The 21,254-nt window shown below is 50.1% G+C and overlaps 1 protein-coding gene across 1 annotated transcript; it reads right to left on the bottom strand.

Moving 5' to 3' along the window:
* Window positions 1-894: 894 nt before the first annotated feature.
* LOC103720343 (ethylene-responsive transcription factor ERF003-like) lies at window positions 895-2,779 on the bottom strand. The gene is made up of 2 exons (XM_008810001.5): window positions 2,584-2,779; window positions 895-2,443 (listed from the first exon to the last, which is right to left on the bottom strand). Exons 1-2 carry the CDS (start codon window positions 2,664-2,666, stop codon window positions 1,969-1,971), a joined length of 558 nt encoding a protein of 185 aa, XP_008808223.2. The 5' UTR covers window positions 2,667-2,779; the 3' UTR covers window positions 895-1,968.
* Between the last annotated feature and the right edge of the window lie 18,475 nt (window positions 2,780-21,254).

Below are 21,254 nucleotides of genomic sequence, written 5' to 3'. Positions count from 1 at the left end.
GAATACTAATGCTTTCAGATGAAGAAGGTTGATCAACTTCTCTGTCTCACCAAATCTAATACATATTATTGGACTCGAATAACCTCATTGCCATTGTATCTCCTTCATTTGGTTCAGAACAAAATAGCGAAGAGTGAAGACTTCTGGACTAACTTGTAGCCTTGCATTTTCTCTCAGCATTTTGAAAATCTCTGTTACCCTCTCCTCTTGTTTTTATCCCTTAATTAATATTGATGTAAACCTTGAAAGCTCTACCTCCCCAACCAGCCTGTAAAATCTTCCATCTCTCTTGTAGATACCTTCTTAGCTTTAATAAATTTGGACGGCTCCCTTGCATCAAAAAAAAAAAAATTGGACTTGAATAATGAGTATAACCCTCTCCCTCCAGTTCTACAACTTTGAAAAACTGGTGTCCAAAGGCTAAATTTAAAGAAGCTTTCTCAAGGAAGTGTAGGTTTTGTCGATGTGACTTTTTATTCAAGCAATATATCGTATATTTCATAAAGTTCTCGTAGAATACGTCCATCTGAAACAAAACAGCCTAACAGCCTTCAAGCCAAAGTTGCACTTGTTTTGCCAGTGAATTGGCACTACTTGTTTCCTTCAGCTGGGGCTACAAGGAGTGAGACTTTTCTTGCTTATGAAAGGCTTTGGCTGGAAAAATGGAACGTAGATCAAACCTTTTCTGGACAAAGTGCAAAGACCAGTTTCAACCATCCCACAGCATGCTAAGATAAAGCCCTACAGCTTTAAGTTGTGTTTAAATAGAGAGACCAGTTTGTGGGTCAAAAGTTTGTGCTTTTGTTTGGGGTCAAAGCTATAGTACCCTACCACCCCTTCTCAAAGCCAACAGTTTAGGGCAGTTCCAGGTCTCCACCCTTCAAGAAAACAAAAGAAAAAATTAAAAAAAAAAACAGAAAGTGGCTGGAATTCTTGACAATAAGTGTTATTCTCCATCATTATCCCAAGTTTCAAAAATCTGCCACCACTGCTAGAATTGGAAGGCATATGGAGGCACATGCAATGATGCATTCCAAGATCCACAACCATTACACCAACCCCTTCTTAATCATTAAAAATCCAGCACCATCAATTATCCCCTGGTCCTCTCAATCCCTCCTATAGAAATCCATGCAATGGAGCTTTTTCAGCTATACACACAGTCATAGGCCCCTTCAAACCAGTTCTCACACACAAAAAAAAGAGACAATTTCAGGAACTAGTTGGAGATCAATACTTCCACCTCCTAACTTTTAAAGACAGACTACACCATTGGTATATTATTAACTTCAAACATTTTCTAAAGCCCACCAGTGCTCTAAAGACAGACAGCACGCAAGGGAAAAGGAACTATGCATAAAAAGAAAAGAAGCAAAGGAACTAGTCTGAATTGGATTATCCTTTTTCCAATTCTTCTGGCCCTTTTTTTCATGCCTTCTAGGAGGGGGCAATCCCCACACCAGACCAGCCAATAAAAAGCTAGTTTGAATTGGATACCCAATATCCCCTCTCCTCTTGTCCCCTGTCCACACGTTTCCAGGATATGTTTGCTTAATTATGTTGTTATTCCGCAAATCCTCTCTTCTTTTCCCCTCTGTTTACGGTTGTTTGTGCTCAAAGCACCAACTTCCCATGCAAGCAATAAGAAAACCTCTCAAACACCTTCACAAAAGGCTATGCAACTTCATAGCACCATGATATTGACTTTGTAATGGGTTTCTAAGAGCATAAATTTCACCCAATATTATATCTTTCCACTCCATTTCTACCAGCAGAAAGGGTACATATATTGTGTAAATAGCACTGTACATCTACACGAGAGATCAACTACTCTCATAGTTTGCCAAGGAAAACGGAACTTGGGCAAGGACTTCATCGCTTCGAGGGACTAGAGTAGGTGGGAAATGGGTCAATCTCGATGACTCGATATAGGGAAAAAAAGGTAATATTAGCAAGTGCCATGACTGCCTACAGAGCAGTGCAGCAGAGCTCCACAGAGAGGTTAGAATCCAGCAGCTCCTCAATCATCTGCTCAATGTGATGCTCCTCCAGATAAGTGAACTGCATCTCCCTACTGTCGTTCTCTTCTTTGACAACCCAGTTGGTCTGCTGTTCCATTGTTAACGCCGGGTTTTTCGTCAAGTCACTGTCGATAGACTCCGACTTCCTGTTACTGGCAGCGCTGCAGCTTACCGACAGGGAAGACCTTCGTGGTGTGTCCTTAGCAATGGGCTGGGCGGCTTGGAGCGACACTAAGTTGAAGCGGTGTAGCTTTGCGGTGAGAGCCGCCGATAGGAACTTGGAGTTTGATGAGGAGGAGGCATTGGGATTGAAAGGGAAGTTGGTCCGTGCCCTTGGCCCGCACATCAGTCTTGCCGCTTCATCGTAGGCTCCGGCTGCATCCTCTGCTGTTTCGAATGTGCCAAGCCATATCCTTGTCTTCCTGAAAAAATTCAAAGTAGGAGAGTTTAAGCGTACAGTCTTCTTCGTTAGATATTCCAATCTGAGACTACAACCGGAGCTCAAAGATCCTAACTTTGGAACAGAGGTGGAGAGGGGGGCTTTGGAGTTGGTTATACTTACAACAAAGGATGGCGGATTTCGGAGACCCAGGAGCCCCAGTGTCTCTGGCGAACGCCGCGATATCTCTGCTGAGGCCTAGCCATGATGACAACCTGCTCTGTTTCTCTTATGGGCAATGGGGTGGAGTGGGATGGGGAAGGTGTCGGAGCTCTGTTTCTTGAGGGGAGGGAGGGAGTGGGGGGAAAGGGGATGGGGTGCTGCGAGGTTGGGGAGGGGTGATTTGTAGTTTGTTGATAGGTTGGTCCCTTTCAGCCTCCTGGAATCCAAATTAGATTGGGACCCACAAGGCCTGGCCATCCCTACTTTCTGCATCACTTTTTATAAATTGATTTCAGTTCCTTATTTTGCGCTCTCACAACGCATAGGAGGGGTCGGTCGTTGCTTGAAATAAGTTTAGGGGGCTTGTCAAAAGAAACAAAGAGAGAACAATCCTTCTCACTTTTCCTCTTATTGGTAGGAAACACCCTAATGAGTCCAATAGTCTTTCTCAAAAAAAAAAAGGAAGAAGAAGGGGGAAGAAGAAAAAAATGAGGTCCAATAATTACCATCTCAGATTTTTGGGAAAAATAATTACTATCTCAGATTGGCATATCAACCCTAAAAGTCACCTTAGGTCACCTATAGAGATCAAATGAAGCAGAGGGCCTATCATAAGCACTAAGTCTTGCTACCACAGTAGCCTTATGGTCCAACCAAATGTCCCATGTACTTCACTCTCTAACATTGTCATCTATTAGCTGCATAGCCGCCGCCGTGCATGCAAACGAGAACCAGAAAAATTTCAAGCCCAAATGCTCCATTCCTGCATTACTGGTCCACAGTTTCCTTAGTGCAATTCAATGTGATTCAATCCCAAGATATCCTTCAAAGTTGAGAAGATACCGTATCGAACTAATGCTCGACCAGCTTATCAGATCGATCTAATTGATAACTAATCTCAAGGTATCTTTATTTTAAGACTTGACTTGTAAATATGCTATTGAGTACTCTATGATCTAATCAAAGGGCTTCCTGATCTTGATGTTCCTCAGTTAAGTGTATGATAAATGCAGTGAAACTCGATGTAACCTATCTACTCCTTTGATCCACCATGCTGCTTTAAAACTCATGGCTGAAATGATAATTATACCGTTCCAATTAAGCATAAAAGTTGCAGCACTCGAAGGCAAACCAAGAGAGAGAGAGAGAGAGAGGAAATGAACAGCCAAGCTAGCATCGTTTGAGATGAGGACAGAGGATTCTGGCAAACACAGGCCGCAACAGGCACGAAGGGCCTAAAAGGATTCATAGATAGTTTACAATGATGCTTGGGGTTGTGCACTCACAAGGAAAAACCAATAACAAACACATTAATCCAAAACAGCCGCAACAAGCTGTCTCTCTTTTCCAGGCTCAATTCAAACAACCCAACTTCTTATCTAGTCTCTTCTTCTTACTTCTTACCTTGGAAAATGGAAAGCGTTGCTGAGAAGTATTAAATCCTATTAGGGTGGGCTGCACTATGTCTGATTGCCCAAGTTGGCTTGGTAGTGTGATGCCGGGAGGAGAGGAAAGAGGGAAGAAGAAGGGAAGAGGAGGGGAGAAAGAAGAACCAAGCTTCTCATCTGGCTCTGGGCATCGCTTCGCACCAGAGTTTCAGAGACAGTGAGGCTAATTTTATTTAATCATTCATTAACCCTAAATACGAACATTGATCCATATATATAGGGTTACCAAATAACAAAAAAAACCGTATAAAAAAAATAATTTTATAAAAGTCCTAAAATGACAATATGCAAACAAGCCCGTAACATAAAATCAAACTGAGTGAACTGGCTGGACTCTATAGCGACCATAGACTCTGAGTGATGGCTGGCTTGGCACCGGCACCATAGTGCAATGGCTATAACTTGTTACAGTATTTTGGAATGTTCTGGTTTGAAGTCAGTGCATGCCGATGCCAACTGCCTAAGGGAGAGAACCTGAGCAAACGCCGCATAGTCTGGCTGAGGACAGGGACGATGGCTTGATGGTTTTGGAAGGTAATGCCGCCTGGACTGTCGGCCCACGTGAGAGGGGAGTGACCTTCTTCTCAAGAAAAGGAATCCTAAGGCAGCGAAGATAAAATGGGAATTGGGAAGGGAATCATCTTTCCAGCTTCTGCCGCTGTTTTTGACCAATTTCCTCCCATGCATGCATTCATCTCTCCCCACATGATGTTCTGCCTCCCATAGACGGTGCCTCCTTGTCTCGACCCCATCCACGATACTGTTCCCTGGTCTCATCGATGGTGATGGGTCCCCATTGCATGGCATGCCCATGCTTCAATCTGTGGTAGATGCCAAACTGCCCATGGCGTGCCATGCCTAGCCGTTTGATGTGGATCAAATGGCAGTAGGGACCATAGGATCCCTATCCTTGTCATGGTGCTACCGCCATTTTTATAGGTCAGGCTTAAAAGATTCCCCGGCTATAGCCCAGCAATGGCTTCCCTCCCCTATTTGGAGGAGGATATAGGTTTGATCTTCAAAAGTGTTTTCCAAGTTTATGACATGGAAAATAATTTGACGGCAGAGTTGGATCAAGAAAGAGCACGCTAGTACGATAAAATTAGATCTAAGATCAAGTTAGTATCATAAAATTAGACCCAACCCAAATCTCCTAGTAGGTTAGTTAGTGACAACGAGCCAAGTTTTCCTGGTAGGAGTTACGAGCAACCTGGGAGGGTATCTCCTATGCGAGATGCATTCTCCGTGCTGATAGGATGTGCCTTGAGGGGGATTCCTCTTCGGTGATTGACTGGATTTGTGGTGTGGACAGATATGGGGATGACCCCCCATTGATTGAAGAGATACGTCAACTGACCAGGGAGTTTACCTTTTTTCAGGCAGCACATGTGTTCCGGAAGGCGAACAGAGCAGCAAACTGGGTCGCCTTATTTGTAGCTCGCCACTCCGAAAAATTCATTTGAACGTCATTAGCAGTTTTACTTCCTTCTCTGTATCTGTTACTTTCTTTTGATCTGGCAGATTGTACTCACGTTAGAGCTATATGAAATGTCGTTTTTAATATGCACCAAAAAAAAAAAAAAACATGTCAAATGCATGACGAACACAGCAATTTATGGTCTGAGGTGGAATGATCTTGCAGGCGAAGCATGTATATAGAGAGGCCAACATGACAGCAGCTTTGGTGGCCTCATATGTAGCCAACCACTCCAAAGATACTCTTTGAATGGAGGAGAGGAGGTTACTTGATAAATTGTTATTTTTCGACTTTTTTGGCTGTATCTATATATATGTAATGTATGATACATCCGTTTTAGCAAAAAAAAAAAAAAAATAACACTGCAGCGGGCATATCGAAACACAAAGGCATAAATAAACTCCAGCACACCAATTTGCAACCTTAACTACAATTTGCTTGAGATTTGATTTTCCTTGTAAGTTATTTGGGGCTCAATACCATATTTAGATCCCCAAGCCAAAAACTTAGGTGGGGAGCACATGATGGCCGTTGTAGCCGGAGAAGAGGAGGGAACGCGGGTGGTCATCATGCGCCTTCAAAAGCATGTGCCCCTCCCGGCGGTTAGGTAGGGAATGAAGCAAAAACCGTGGGTAGTGGAAGCCAAAAGTATTGGAATTCAAGAAGACGTTTGGAAGTGCTCTCATCTCACGTGGCGCGAACGCGGAATCAGGAAAACGAGTGATGGAATTAATTACCTCTTTTGGCTTATTTTAGCCCTGCATGTGAGGCCTAGAGCTTGTTAGATTGATAGGTGCAATTTCTTTTCCCCAACATTAGCTTAACACGTGATTATATTCATATGCACGCATAGACTTGTTATTTTTATAAAGTTTACATAGCCTATAATTATGCAGTCTCTTTCGTATTGATATACCGAGTTGCGTACATTGGCTGCAATGATTTCACTCCAAAATTCTAATTAAAAGGATGCCTTTGCTATTATATTGTAAAAGACAACTATTCCTAATTTTAACATCAAGTATGATGCTCTCACTCTCCATTAACATATTTTTTAACTTTTTATATGAAAATAAATAATAATAAAATTATAAAGAAATTGTTAAGTAGCTCATATTTTGCAATATTCATTTCTTAAACCTTGTGCGAATATATACTATGGCTATTCACCACATTTGAGGTTTCAATCAGGGACCTCGTACTTGGAGAGATGGGCACCAACCAAATGATGATGACCAACTATGATATTATATACTTACCTATATAAGATAGGATACATGCTTTAATTCTAGACGGAAAAGCTTGTACTCTAAAAAGGGGTAGGGTGCCTAAATTTATCATAGAAAACATCAAAACGAACAAATAAGATTATTGGGTTGGTCATAGAAGTAGGAGTCAAATTGTTTTCTCTTTCATCGCTTGCTCTTTAACTTGTTATATTTTAATTGATATTTATTACATGAATAGAATATATTTGAGTCTTGACGTAGAAACCAGATCCTCATATTATGATAGATGTCCTTGTCATATGTGCCTACTTCTTTCTACTCCAAAGAGAAACTCTCCAAAAGAAATCCATTTTTGAAAAAAAAAAAATCATTAATCGCTCTCTTTTAAGGTCTCCACCACTTTTCTAGTCTGTTAGGGATCTTTATTTTATTGAAATTTGTAAGTATAACAAATATCACACATCAAGGGCAAATAGCATTTTAGATTTAGAATTGATCAAGTGGAAGAGGCGCATAGCAATAAAGCACATGTGGAGTGAGATTTAAGAATTTATATCTTAAGTTCGATTGAATTCAAGGATTCATTGGATTTGGTCTTCATCGGCAAGATTGTCATTTGCGTCAAAAAACAAACAAGATTGTGTCCCACCTATGGAGAATAATTGGGCCGACAATTCCAAGTTGCGATAAACAAACAAGAAGAGTATCTTAACTACAGTTACAGATGCAATCTATAGAACAAACTGTTCAATGAAGAAGCTCCCGCGAAAAAGGGAGGGGGATAAAATTGAAAGAAAGCTGTAATAACCAAAATCCTCATTTAAAATGGCTAACTGGAAGGTATTATTTGGGTTCTTTAATTCTATATAAGTACTCAATATCTACCTAACAAATAACCGATGTGGAACTAAACACACGTCTGCATGGATCCTCATATAATACTCTCGTTCAAGCCCTAACGTCCTCGTCAGACTAAGCATTTAAATCCATTTAAATCTAATCACAAACACCACGATCGGCCCATGATCAGCCCCAATGAATCTCTGCTGCAGTGTCTTCTAGTCTACATAGGTTATGAGCTAGATCCGCTCTAATACTATTTGTATAACCCAGGACCTCACCCAAATGGCTAGCCGGAAGGTATTATTGGGGTTCCTTGATTCTATATAAGTATCCACGATCTATCCAGCAAATAACCGATATAGGACTAAACACACGTCCGCATGAGTCCTCACAAAAATATAGCATGTTATGAATATGAATGACATCAAAGACTAGATGCTATACTTCTTGAGCTAGCGTTTTGTTGGGAAAAGAAATCGAACAACATTGCTTTAGCTCCTTGCAATTCTAATTTAATCCATGATTATATTTCATTATGTCTCTAATACTTCTTAGATAGTTTAGACTGGAAGCCTAGCAACTACCTACAGTCTTGGGATTACCATCAAGGTAGTAAAAATGTAAATAATTTTATAGCCATTTCTAAAATTATATGTTAAAAATGACAACATTTTGCTTGATCTTTTTGCATCTTGATGCGAGAGTTTCGGCGTAGCAGGCTCAAACATGAAAAAAAAAAAAGATTTAAAAGTCAATCAATCCAACGGAAACTTCACTAACATATTTTTTTTAATTCCAATCCTTGGAGAAAATTTTGCTAACAAGTTGTTAGTTAACCAGGCCTATTTTATAGATTGAAGCATGTGAGATGAAGTGTTTGGAAAGAAAGAAAAATAAAGCCAAACTAGTAACCTAGGCATGAAAGAGACATCCCTACCAATCGTTGGTTACAGTTAAACGGTCAGCAACGCGGTTTCATGACCAACTTACTGGATCCGCACTTCATGGGATCCTGTTTGAAGATTGGGAAAGGAGACGACAGCTTATGATTAGGACGGGAGCTAATTAGCTGTCGCCCACAACAAAATGGTGGGCCTAATCCCCTGTGGCAAGCACCGATTGGCCACTTCATGGACTAGGAATACAATCCTTGCAATACTTCAACCCAGCAAAAAATCAGCAAGTGAAGTGTTGGAATATATATATAAAAGGCAGAGAAGATGGTGGATCTTCTTAGGCCTATTCGGGGAGAAGATAGTGGATTCCAGTGAATCTGATCCAAGTACTGATATTTCATTTTAGAACAATCTTCAGGATCCAACAGATCAAAAAAGAGAAAAATTCTAATAGCATAATTGCAGGCAGCATCGGAGGGACCGAACTATGTCATATATACATTGCGAGAGGGTGACTTTATGAGAGTTATCCATTTTTACATATTTGCTAGAGAATAATACAATGACTACGATCTATTAAGGTTACACATATCTATATATAAGCTCATAATACTGCCTGTTGCTGGAAATTGGACCCGGGGGCCGCCGCGAAGCCGGGGAAGGAGGGGCTTCCGCCGCAGGGGCGGCGATCGACGGCGTGCCGACTGGTGGCGTCCTCCTGGAGGGGCTGAGCTCCGCCGCGGGGAGGGTGGTCGACGGTGCGCCGGCTGGTGGCGTCCTCCTGGAGGGGCAGAGCTCCGCCGCCGGGAGGGTGGTCGACGGTGCGCCGGCTGGTGGCGTCCTCCACTGTGGGGTGCGAGTCCTGCAGGAAGAACCGGTGGCCGGGCTCCCCGGCGCCGGCCCTCCGATGCCTAAGTCAGAGGGGGCCAATATGTAGAGAGAGCAGGGAAGCCCGTATGTGGAGAAGACAGCCAGAATATTTAGATTAGATCAAGAAGATGAAGAAGATGATGTCATCCATTGTATCTGTGCTGTCCCCCCCCCAGGTTCCCTTTTATAGGAGGATTCGGTTACCTGGGAGGTGACAGTAGGTTTGTCCCGTTCTGTAATAATTGGGCACGATTTGGCCCATTAATGGCATGATGGAGAACGGGACCGGATCAGACCGGAATCAGGGAGTTGTCACGGTCGATCGGACCTGTTGAAGTGGTTGAACCGCCGGCCGTGGTGGGCCTGGGGTCCGTGGATGGTAAGTGCATTTATTACCGAATGAACCGGCGGTCAGGGAGAGCCATACGCTCTGATGGTTCAGTGATCCGGAGATCGTCTTGGGCCGTGTTCATTAAATGACTGAGTGCATCGGAGACTTGAGGGAGCCTCGTGCATTAATGGCAGGTCGTGCTGAATACCTGCGGAGATCTTATGCCCTGATGGCTTGAAGATAGCGGCAGGTTATAGTGGAGTTGTCAGGTCCCTTAGAGGGTCAAGCGAGAGTTGAATTATTTGGTAAAGGCATCGGCTCGGCAAGGGTGCCGAGCCGAGCTGGTCGCCCAATGGGGCACCCTGTGGCGGGGTTGCTTGAGTACTCCTGGTCGGCGCCTTCTGGGCGAGCACCTCCTAGCCGAGCGCCTCTACTTGGCGCTGTCTCTGGTCAGCGCTTTCTACTTGAGCGCTTCTTTGGTCGGCGCCCGCTGGTCGGCTCTTTCTAGCCGAGCATCCCTACTTGATTATTTCGGTTGGGCGCCTCTTGGCGCTCTCTGGTCGGCGCTCTTTGGCCGAGCGCCTTTCCGGTCGGCGCTCCCTAGCCGAGCGCCTCCGTGGCGATGACTTGGGGTTTTTCCCCCCAACACTACCCCCCGACTTCCGAGTTCCAGTTGGCTACCAGCTGGAGCGCGGGAAGTAGCTTTAGTTGAGGCATTACGGATTCCGAAAATTTTAATTTGTCGCGCGTTTTGAATTATCGAGCGCTTCGAGATGCCTTTAATAGGCGGCGTCTCTCCTTACCCGAGGAGTCTCATTATTGGGACACTTCTTGCGAAGCGTCCTCGCGTCGTGGGCTCATGATGGGGCCGCACGATCCGATGGGGCGTTTCGGCGTCCGAAGCGCTAGCCCTAATTAGATGCGTCGCTTTGTCTTTTGGACCGACACGCGTCGCCATCTAAACCGGATGCAGCATTTTTCTCGCTGATCCGGGCCGTTGGGGAGGTCTATTTAAACTCTCCCCTGGCCCTCTATCCTCTTTCTATTGCCTTCTGCTTCCAGCTTTTTATTCTTTCAGTCTTCCTCAGACCGAAGTCCCTTTTCTCCGGCGTCTTCCCCAGGTTCCCCTCCTCTTTTGATTTCTTTTTCTCTTGCAATGGGTTCTGTCCCTAGCGAAGTTGAGTCCACCATGAGTGTCCTGGAGGTCGAGATGACCGAAGAGTGGTTCTTCCCTCTTCACGGGTTCCGTTTGGAGCCCGCCAGGCGGAGGGATCGGATAACCGATCCTCCGGTAGGCCGGATCGGAGTGCATCTGGAGTCGCTCTGGGCCGGCCTCCGATTTCCTCTTCACGGCTTTGTGAATGAGCTGCTAACGACGTGCCAGTTGGTCCCGGCGCAGCTTACTCCGAACGCCTGGAGGACGGTGGTCGGTTTTCTATCCCTGTATTTACTGCAGGGGATTCCGACCTCTGTCAGCGTCTTCCGGCGACTTTTTATCTTTAAGTCGAATCCGAGAGACGGAGAGTGGCTGTACATCGCCCTTCGGGTGGGTCGGCCACTTTTTCATGGCGCCCCCTCATCCATTCATGGCTGGAAGGAGAAATTCTTCTTCCTTGGTTCTGCACAGTCCTGGGGGTTTGACCCCAGGTGGGGACCGGCTCAGCTCAAGGCCATCAACAAACCCCCCAGACTTTCTCAGCATGAGCAGGGGATCTTCGACGCCGTCCGCAGCCTCGGGAACGGCATCTTACTGAACGGCCTCATATGTGAGGACGCTTTGGTAAACGTGGGCTTGAGCTCGGCGCGTCCCCATGGTAAGGGTAATTTCAAGGTGTATTTATTTCCTTACTGTTCTAATGTTCTAATCCTTTTTGCCTTTGCAGATATCGCAAAGATGGTGACGAAAAGTGAAGTCCTCTATGCCCGCTTCCAAAAGAGGGCAGCCGAGCTCTCGGGCGAGCCGACCGAGCCGAGAAAAAAGCAAAAGGTCTCGGCGACCTCCAAGGCCCCAGCGACAGCAGTGACCGAGGAGGGTCCTTCCCGGCCCGCTCACTCCGAGGCGGGTCCTTCTCGCCCCGCTCGCTCCGAGGCGGGTCCTCAGCCCGCGCGCCCCGAAGCTGGTCGGAGGGAGGGCGCGGATTCCGGGGGCTCGGGCTCCAGAGGAGCCTCGATGGCGCCCCTATGTCCAGTGCCCTTGGCGCAGATTCCTGGTCGGCAGGACGCTCCAGTTGCCGACCAGGGGAGGAGTTCAGCGGGTCCCGTGCTTGCACGCCCCGCTATAGTTGTGCGGCGGTCAGACCGGCCGCTCGTCCGACCCCAGCCCCCTAGCTCCGAACTGGGGAGCAGTCAGGGAGCCTCGGGGTCGGCTCTACCTAGGCCAGCCGATGCTGGCCTTCCGGGCCCATCGGGCTCGGAAGGACGGGTGCCCCTTGCACCCACCTGGTCGGTGTTCGAGGATGATTCAGCCCTCGAGAACCCTCGAGTAGCGCTGGAGATATTCCGGGTCGCGCTGCTCCCAGCCGACCGGGCAATGATACGGTCCATGAGCTATAATGCTTTCATGGACTATACCCGCTGCAACGCCGTCCGGGTAAGTAAAATTTCCCACCTGTGTAATCTGTATAGATTTTTTATTTGTGGTGTCTTATGTTTTTCTTTTCGTCTCTTTTACAGCATTTGCACGAGACGGAGATGCTGATGCACCTTGTTCAAGAATACCGGAAGAAGGCCCGGAGGTGCCAGCGCGGGTACGACGAGGCCCAGACGAGGTACATGGCCGCCGAGGCGAAGTACCAGGCCTCCGAAGCGAAGTACCAGGCCTCTGAGGCCGAACGACAGGTGCTCCAAGAAAATGTCGGAGCATCTGAGGGAAGGATTCGAGCTCTTACCGCCGAGCTCGATGAGGAAAAGGGCGCGCATGCGTTGGCGAGGTCCGAGCTGCGCGCCGCTGAGGCTCGATTGGCCGAAGTCGAGCAAGCGCTGGCCTCCCGCGAGCAGGAGGTGGAGAATGCCCGCCTCCGACATTCGGAGCTTGAGCGGGAAATAAAAACCCTCGAGAAGAAGGCCACCTACCACGAGGCTCGGGAGCAAGCTCAGAGCGCGGTGGCGCTCTTTCGCGAATCGGCGGAGTTCCGCGACCTCCTAGAAAAGGAGGGCGTGAACGGGCTAATCCAAGGCTTCCGGGACTTCCGTAACTAGTTGCGGCGGCTTCTCCCGAATTTTGATGTGAACCTGCTCCAACCGAGAGCAGGGGTCGAAAGGCCGGATGCGGAGGCAGAGACTCCGGAGGCCGAGGCGACCGAAGCCGCCCCCGAGGCTACTCCCATTGCTGCCGAGGCCGAGGAGGTCCCGACTGCTGAGCCCGCCGCTCCCGACACTGCCGAAGCCGAAGTGGTCGGGAGCGGGCCTTAGTGTAATTTTTGTTTCGTTTTGTAAAGTCGGGATGGCCTCCCGTACTTGTAAGGGCCAAACCCGAATTTTGTACTTAGCCTACGGGCCTTTTTGAAATGAATATACATTTCTTTTTTGGAAACTCGTCTGTCGTAGTCCTAGTTTTCCTACTCGGATCCGCTTTAGGTTCCGAGGATATGGGCTCTAGGGCCTCAGCTTTTCCCGCCACAGGGTTTGAGTTTAAGTTTAGCTTGCCGAGCTCCATTGCTTGGTCCTTCAATCAGTGGTATAGCAACGCTTGTGCTTATACCAAGGATTTGGGCTCGGAGAGTTTTTCCGAGCCTAGTCCAGGACTCGACCGAGCCCTAAGGCGGTCACCAGGATTTGAACTTCAGCGAAGTTAGCGAGTTTCAATCCTCGCGTTGCCGGGGCGGACCAGATTCGTTTCCAACGAATGGGTCGAATGCCCGTCAGCTCGTGACGGGGATTCGCCGGACTTAGCATAATATTGTGCTGGTGTCATGAGCACTTCTTCGCCGAGGCGATCGAAGGCGCTCTTCTGCTCGGTGTCCATTCTTGGAGGACATCGGCAGGGAGAAATCCGAGAACAGAATAGATAATGTAGAAACATTAAATAAATGGGTACCTTGTACCGCGTGCGTCCTTGCGCCGAGGCGACTGAAGACGCTTCTCTGCTCGGACTCCGTTCTTTGGGGACGTCGGCAGAGAAATCCAAAAATAGAATAGACAATATAGAGATTAATGTAGAAACATTAAGTAAATGGGTACCTTGTACCGTGTGCGTCCTTGCGCCGAGGCGACTGAAGACGCTTCTCTGCTCGGACTCCGTTCTTTGGGGACGTCGGCAGAGAAATCCAAAAATAGAATAGACAATATAGAGATTAATGTAGAAACATTAAGTAAATGGGTACCTTGTACCGTGTGCGTCCTTGCACCGAGGCGACTGAAGACGCTTCTCTGCTCGGACTCCGTTCTTTGGGGACGTCGGCAGAGAAATCCAAAAATAGAATAGACAATATAGAGATTAATGTAGAAACATTAAGTAAATGGGTACCTTGTACCGTGTGCGTCCTTGCGCCGAGGCGACTGAAGACGCTTCTCTGCTCGGACTCCGTTCTTTGGGGACGTCGGCAGAGAAATCCAAAAATAGAATAGACAATATAGAGATTAATGTAGAAACATTAAGTAAATGGGTACCTTGTACCGTGTGCGTCCTTGCGCCGAGGCGACTGAAGACGCTTCTCTGCTCGGACTCCGTTCTTTGGGGACGTCGGCAGAGAAATCCAAAAATAGAAGAGCGGGCTGAGCTCGTTGGCTGAAGACGATGGAGCACGAGCCGAGCTCGTCCGGTCAGAGAGGACCGCTACTCATCTCGATGTCTCGAGCATCCCTATAGCCGGGGCATCCCGACGTCTCGGGGCATCCTGACCGTGGTCAGGGTAGGAGCATGAGCCGAGCTCGTCCGGTCAGAGAGGACCGCTAACTCATAGCCGATGGAGCACGAGCCGAGCTCGTCCGGTCAGAGAGGACCGCTAACTCATAGCCGATGGAGCACGAGCCGAACTCGTCCGGTCAGAGAGGACCGCTAACTCATATCCCGACGTCTCGGGCCATCCCGACGGATCGGGGCATCCCGTTGTGGCAGGGCATCCCAATATATTGGGGCATCCTGACGTCTCAGGGTAGGAGCACGAGCCGAGCTCGTCCGGTCAGAGAGGACCGCTAACTCATAGCCGATGGAGCACGAGCCGAGCTCGTCCAGTCAGAGAGGACCGCTAACTCATAGCCGATGGAGCACGAGCGGAGCTCGTCCGGTCCGAGAGGACCGCTAACTCATATCCTGATGTCTCGGGCCATCCCGACGGATCGGGGCATCCCGTTGTGGCAGGGCATCCCGACCGTGGTCAGGGTAGGAGAAATAAACCTGACACCATGAGATAATCAGGAGAATCGGTGAGCTCAAAATGAGTATGCGGATCATAAGTTTGTTATGAAATGGAATTCATAAAATGAAATTCAATAATTGAATAATGGGGAACCCCTTAGGGTTCTACTGATGGTACACGCGGAGATTTTCAGAGCTCCAGCTCCGCGGAATGAGAGTCCCATCTAGAGACTCTAGCTGATAAGTCCCGGGTCGGCGGATGCGCGTGACTCGGTATGGTCCTTCCCAGTTTGGGGCCAGCTTTCCTTGCTCAGTTGGTCGGGAGACTTCAGCTCTCCTGAGGACAAGGTCTCCTGGTCTGAAAGATTTGATTTTGACCCTGGCGTTGTAGTACTGAGCTGTCTTTTGCTGGTACCTCGCCATACGAACTCGGGCGGCCTCCCTTGTTTCCTCGATCAAGTCGAGGTTGCTTCTGAGCTGCGAAGAGTTGGAGCCGGCATCATGATGCTCGACTCTTGGAGAGGGAAGCCCAACTTCCAGTGGGATGACGGCCTCCGTTCCATATGTTAGGTTGAAGGGAGTCTCACCGGTGGGGACACGGAACGTGGTCCGGTAAGAACACAGGACATTATATAGGTCTTCGACCCATTGTCCTTTGGATTTGTCGAGCCTGGCTTTGAGACCCTGCAAAATAGTACGATTTGTTACCTCGGTTTCTCCATTCGTTTGAGGATGCGCGACCGAGGTGAAGCGGTGGTCAATGCCAAGCTCGGAGCAGAACTCTCTGAAGTGAATGTTGTCGAATTGGCGACCGTTGTCAGAGATGAGGATGCGGGGAAGCCCGAATCTGTAGATAATGGACTTCCAAACAAAATCCCGCATCTTCTGCTCGGTGATCCGGGCAAGGGGCTCGGCTTCCACCCACTTGGTGAAGTAGTCGATGGAGACGACCAGAAATTTTCTTTGCCCGGTGGCCAGTGGAAATGGCCCTAGGATGTCAATTCCCCACTGGGCAAAGGGCCAAGGGGAGCTGATAGAAGTCAAAGGGGCCGAAGGCCGGCGCTGAACATTGGCGTTCCTTTGGCACCGGTCACATCTTTGGACGAAGTCCATAGCATCCTTTTGGAGTGTCGGCCAATAATATCCTTGGCGCAGAATTTTATGGGCCAATGCTCGCCCTCCCAAATGGTTCCCGCAAATCCCTTCGTGGACTTCGCGTAGGGCATAATCAGCCTCCGTTGGGCGGAGGCATCTGAGGAGGGGAGAGGTGAAGGATCTCCGATAGAGCTTTCTCTCGTACAATATGTACCGGGTAGCGAGGCGTTTGATCCGGCGAGCCTCTTGTTCGTCGGTGGGGAGGACTTCGTCTTGCAGGTAGCCGATGAGTTCGTCCATCCAGCTTGGCTCGAACTCAGTGCAGAGGGTCTGCTCGGGCTCATCTGTACTAGGCTTTTGGAGATACTCCAGTACTGCCTCCTTGGGAAGCTCGCTCATGCGAGAGGACGCCAGCTTTGATAGCTGGTCGGCCCTGAGGTTCTCCGACCTGGCAACATGTTGAATGTGAAAAGAGTCCAGGGTCGAGGCGAGATCCCGTACCTTCTGAAGATACTTCTGCATGGTCAGGTCTCTGGCTTCGAAGTCGCCCACAATTGGGTTGACGACGAGCTGAGAATCACTGAAGGCCTTCAAGTCCTTCACTCCTAGCTCTTTGGCTAGCTTGAGCCCGGCGACGAGCGCTTCGTACTCCGCCATATTATTGGAAGCAGGGAACTCGAGGCGCAAGGCTTGCTCGGCGACCACCCCTTCTGGGCTGGTGAGGATGAGCCCTGCTCCGCTACCCCCCCGAGTTTGAAGAGCCATCGACATGCAGAGTCCATGTCAAACTCGGGGTCTGCTCCACTGGTGGTTCAGGTTCGGGCTCGATCTCATCCAGTATAGTGCACTCGACAATAAAGTCTGCGAGCGCTTGTGCTTTGATCGCCGGTCTGGGTCGGTACTCGATGTCGAATTTCCCGAGCTCGATGGCCCATTTGGCGATCCGTCCCGCGCGATCTGATTTCTGCAGGATCTGCTTGACCGGCTGGTCGGTCAGCACAGCCACTGTGTGGGCTTGGAAGTAGGGTCGGAGCCTCCGAGCTGAGATGACCAGGGCATAGGCAGTCTTCTCAAGCTTGGTGTATCGGGTCTCGGCGTCCCTCAAGACCCGGCTGGTGTAATATACTGGCTTCTGAAGTTTGCCCTCCTCTCGGACCAGGACCGAGCTTACTGCCACAGGGGAGACGGCCAGATACAGGTAGAGAAGCTCGCCCTGGTGAGGCTTTATGAGCAGGGGAGGGGAAGCCAGGAGGTACTTGAGCTCTTCAAAAAATTGCTGGCACTTGTCCGACCACAAAAAATTCTTCAGCTTCTTGAGGGCTGCGAAGAATGGAAGGCAGCGCTCAGCCGAGCGGGAGATGAATCTCCCGAGAGCTGCAACTCGGCCTGTGAGCCATTGTACCTCCTTGACCGTCCTGGGAGGCGTCATCTCTTGGAGAGCCCGGATCTTCTCTGGATTGGCCTCAATTCCTCGTTGTGTAATGATGAAGCCGAGGAATTTGCCGGAGGTGACCCCGAATGCACATTTGGCTGGATTGAGCTTCATCTGGTATTTTCGGAGCGTGGAGAATGCTTCATTGAGGTCGGCTACATGATCTTGTGCCACCTTGCTTTTTACCAGCATATCGTCCACATAGACCTCCATATTCCGGCCTATCTGGTCTTTGAAGATCCGGCTGACCAGCCTTTGATAAGTTGCCCCGGCATTTTTCAAGCCAAATGGCATCACCTTGTAGCAGTAAGTTCCTCCGTCGGTGATGAAGGCGGTCTTTTCCTCGTCTTCCGGCGCCATGCGGATCTGGTTGTATCCGGAGAAGGCGTCCATGAATGCCAGCAGCTCGTGACCCGAGGTGGAGTCTACGAGCTGATCGATGCTGGGGAGTGGGAAGCTGTCCTTTGGGCAGGCTTTATTCAGGTTGGTGTAGTCCACACACATACGCCACTTCCCGGCCTTCTTGACGAGGACCACATTGGCGAGCCACTCCGGGTAGGCTATCTCTCGGATGAAGCCAGCTCCAAGGAGCTTACTGACCTTCTCGGCTGCTGCTCGCTGGCGCTCAGGGGCGGCGCCTCGCTTCTTCTGCCGCACAGGCTTGCTGGTTGGCTTTACTTGGAACCGGTGGACCATGACCTCTGGATCTATCCCCGGCATGTCTGCAGGCGACCATGCGAAGACATCCATGTTGTCTCGCAGGAAATTGACGAGACGACTCCTCTCGTGCTCATCGAGGCCAGAGCCGACCTGCACGGTTAGCTCAGGAAAGCTCTCTCGTAAGGAAACTTGGATTAGTAACTCACCAGGCTGTACCCGCTCTTTCTGAGGGTCGACCCGTGCCTCCATGACCTCAGTTGAGGGCTGGTCAGTCGCTGGGGCAGGCACCTCGGCGGGTCGCTTTGCCTCGTGGGTCGCCAGGTAGCATCTCCTTGCCACCATTTGGTCCCCTCGGACTTCGCCGACCCCCTGGCTGGTGGGGAATCGCATGAGCAGGTGATGAGTGGAGACCACCGCTCGGAGGGCGTTGAGGCCTGGCCTTCCGAGGATGGCATTATAGACCGAGGGAAGGCGTATCACGAGGAAGTTCATCCCCACGGTACTTTCACGGGGGGCGAGCCCGGCTGTGACCAAAAGGTCGATCTCGCCCTCTACTGGGACTGAATCCCCAGTGAACCCAACCAACGGAGCATTCATCCTCCGCAGCTGTTCTTTGGTCATCCCCATTTTACAATATGCATCAAAGTACAAAACATTCGCCGAGCTTCCATTATCAACTAAGATGCGTTTTACATCAAATCTATTTATGATCATGGAGATGACCACGGCATCATCATGGGGGGTTTCGACCCCCTCTAGATCATCGTCTGAAAAGGAGATAGCTTCGGAGGCGCGCAGGCGTTTCGGGGAGGTTTCTTCCCCTGAAGCTCCTCCTGCCGAGGCTCCGCCTCGGATGGTGTTGATGATGCCAGCGATGGGCCTGTTGGCATTTGAACCTTCAGGCTGCGCGGCTCTTTCGGCTGGCTGCTTTTCTTCACGCCGGCCTTGCACAAACCGATCGAGCACCCCTCGGCGGATGAGTGCTTCGATCTCATTTCGGAGCTGGTAACACTCCTCGGTATCATGGCCTTTATCCCGATGGAAACGGCAATACTTCCGGTTGTCACGCCGGGTTCGGGTGTCTGGCTTCGGAGGTGGGAGCCGGATGCGATCCCGACTCTCGATCTCCATGAGGATTTCAGCCCGAGGAGCGTTGAGGGGAGTATATCTTTCATACCTCCCTTCGGGTGCAGGGGCTTGCAGTGGGAACCTCGGGCGGAATGGTGACCTCTGCTGTGGCGGTCCCCTCAGCCGGGGTGGACTCTTCGGGCGGGGCGGATTCTTGGCTCGTCGCGGAGATGGGCCTCTGGGCTGGCCACGCTCCTCGCGGCGTCTTTTCTTGAGGTTCTGCTCGGTCCCGCCCCGCCTGACGGCCACGGCTTCTTCGACCTTGGCGTACTTCCGCGCCCGAGCGAACATCTCGGTGAGGTCCGCGGAAAAATTCTTCTCAATTGAGAAGAGAAATCTGTAGGACCGGGCTCCAGTCTTCAGCGCCGACATGGCGATTGACTGGTCAAGCTCCCGGACCTCCCATGTTGCGGCGGTGAACCGGTCCAAATACTCCTTGAGGGATTCTCCCTCCTTTTGTTTGATATCAAGGAGGGAGTCGGATGTCCGCCGCTGGGGCTGGCTGGCGGCGAAATTGCCAGCAAACTGTCTGCCGAGCTGCTCAAAGGAGGAGACAGTACTCGGCTTTAGCTCGGTAAACCACAGCCGGGCTGGTCCTCGGAGTGTCGCCGGGAAAGCTTTGCACATCATGGCCTCCGAGGCTCCTTGTAGGGCCATTAAGACCCGGTAGCTTTCCAGGTGGTCCAGGGGATCAGCCTTGCCGTTGTAGGGCTCCACCTGGGGCATCTTGAACCGTAACGGGACCGGTTCATCTTCAATTTCCTGGGAGAAGGGCGAATTCGTATTGAACTCGATGTCGCCGTTATGTCCTGACTTCCTCCCGTGGAGTGCCTGGATTTGACGTTCCAGCCTCTCGACCTTCCGGTCGAGTTCATCGTTCTGGAGGATCGCTGCAGCGGTTCGTTCGAGCGCAGGTTGCCCTGGAACCGATTCAGCTTCTGAAGGCTGTAGCCAGCCTCCGTGGCCTCCGGCTGGGTGCTCTCTCCAAAGGGAGGCCTGGACTTGGGAGTCCTGACCTCGAAGGTGAAGTCCGCTTGTGGGAGGCTCCGGTTGAACTGGAGCCGGAGGAGGCGGTGCCGTTGGGATGCCCCTGGGCTGCAGGCTTTTGACAGCGGTAGCCAGGGCCTGCACCTGTTGTACCAGGGCATCGAACTGCTCCGGCCGAACTTGATGAACTGACTCGGTCGGAGGCGATGGGTTTCGGACGGAACGCTCCGGGCTAGGTGGAGGACGTCGAGAGGCATTGGAAGCCCCTTTGCTTCTTAGCTTCATGGCAGCGAACTCGGGCCCTTCCTCTAGCGCCAACTGTTGCTGGAAATTGGACCCGGGGGCCGCCGCGAAGCCGGGGAAGGAGGGGCTTCCGCCGCAGGGGCGGCGATCGACGGCGTGCCGACTGGTGGCGTCCTCCTGGAGGGGCTGAGCTCCGCCGCGGGGAGGGTGGTCGACGGTGCGCCGGCTGGTGGCGTCCTCCTGGAGGGGCAGAGCTCCGCCGCCGGGAGGGTGGTCGACGGTGCGCCGGCTGGTGGCGTCCTCCACTGTGGGGTGCGAGTCCTGCAGGAAGAACCGGTGGCCGGGCTCCCCGGCGCCGGCCCTCCGATGCCTAAGTCAGAGAGGGCCAATATGTAGAGAGAGCAGGGAAGCCCGTATGTGGAGAAGACAGCCAGAATATTTAGATTAGATCAAGAAGATGAAGAAGATGATGTCATCCATTGTATCTGTGCTGTCCCCCCCCCAGGTTCCCTTTTATAGGAGGATTCGGTTACCTGGGAGGTGACAGTAGGTTTGTCCCGTTCTGTAATAATTGGGCACGATTTGGCCCATTAATGGCATGATGGAGAACGGAACCGGATCAGACCGGAATCAGGGAGTTGTCACGGTCGATCGGACCTGTTGAAGTAGTTGAACCGCCGGCCGTGGTGGGCCTGGG

The sequence above is a fragment of the Phoenix dactylifera genome, chromosome 2 (genome assembly GCF_051530095.1).
Source record: "Phoenix dactylifera cultivar Ajwa chromosome 2, Ajwa_hap1_PhDact_Kaust_v1.1, whole genome shotgun sequence".
In the NCBI taxonomy this organism is placed as follows: domain Eukaryota; kingdom Viridiplantae; phylum Streptophyta; class Magnoliopsida; order Arecales; family Arecaceae; genus Phoenix; species Phoenix dactylifera.
Note: the sequence above shows the minus strand (reverse complement) of the source record. Positions and strands in the feature narration are given on the sequence as shown.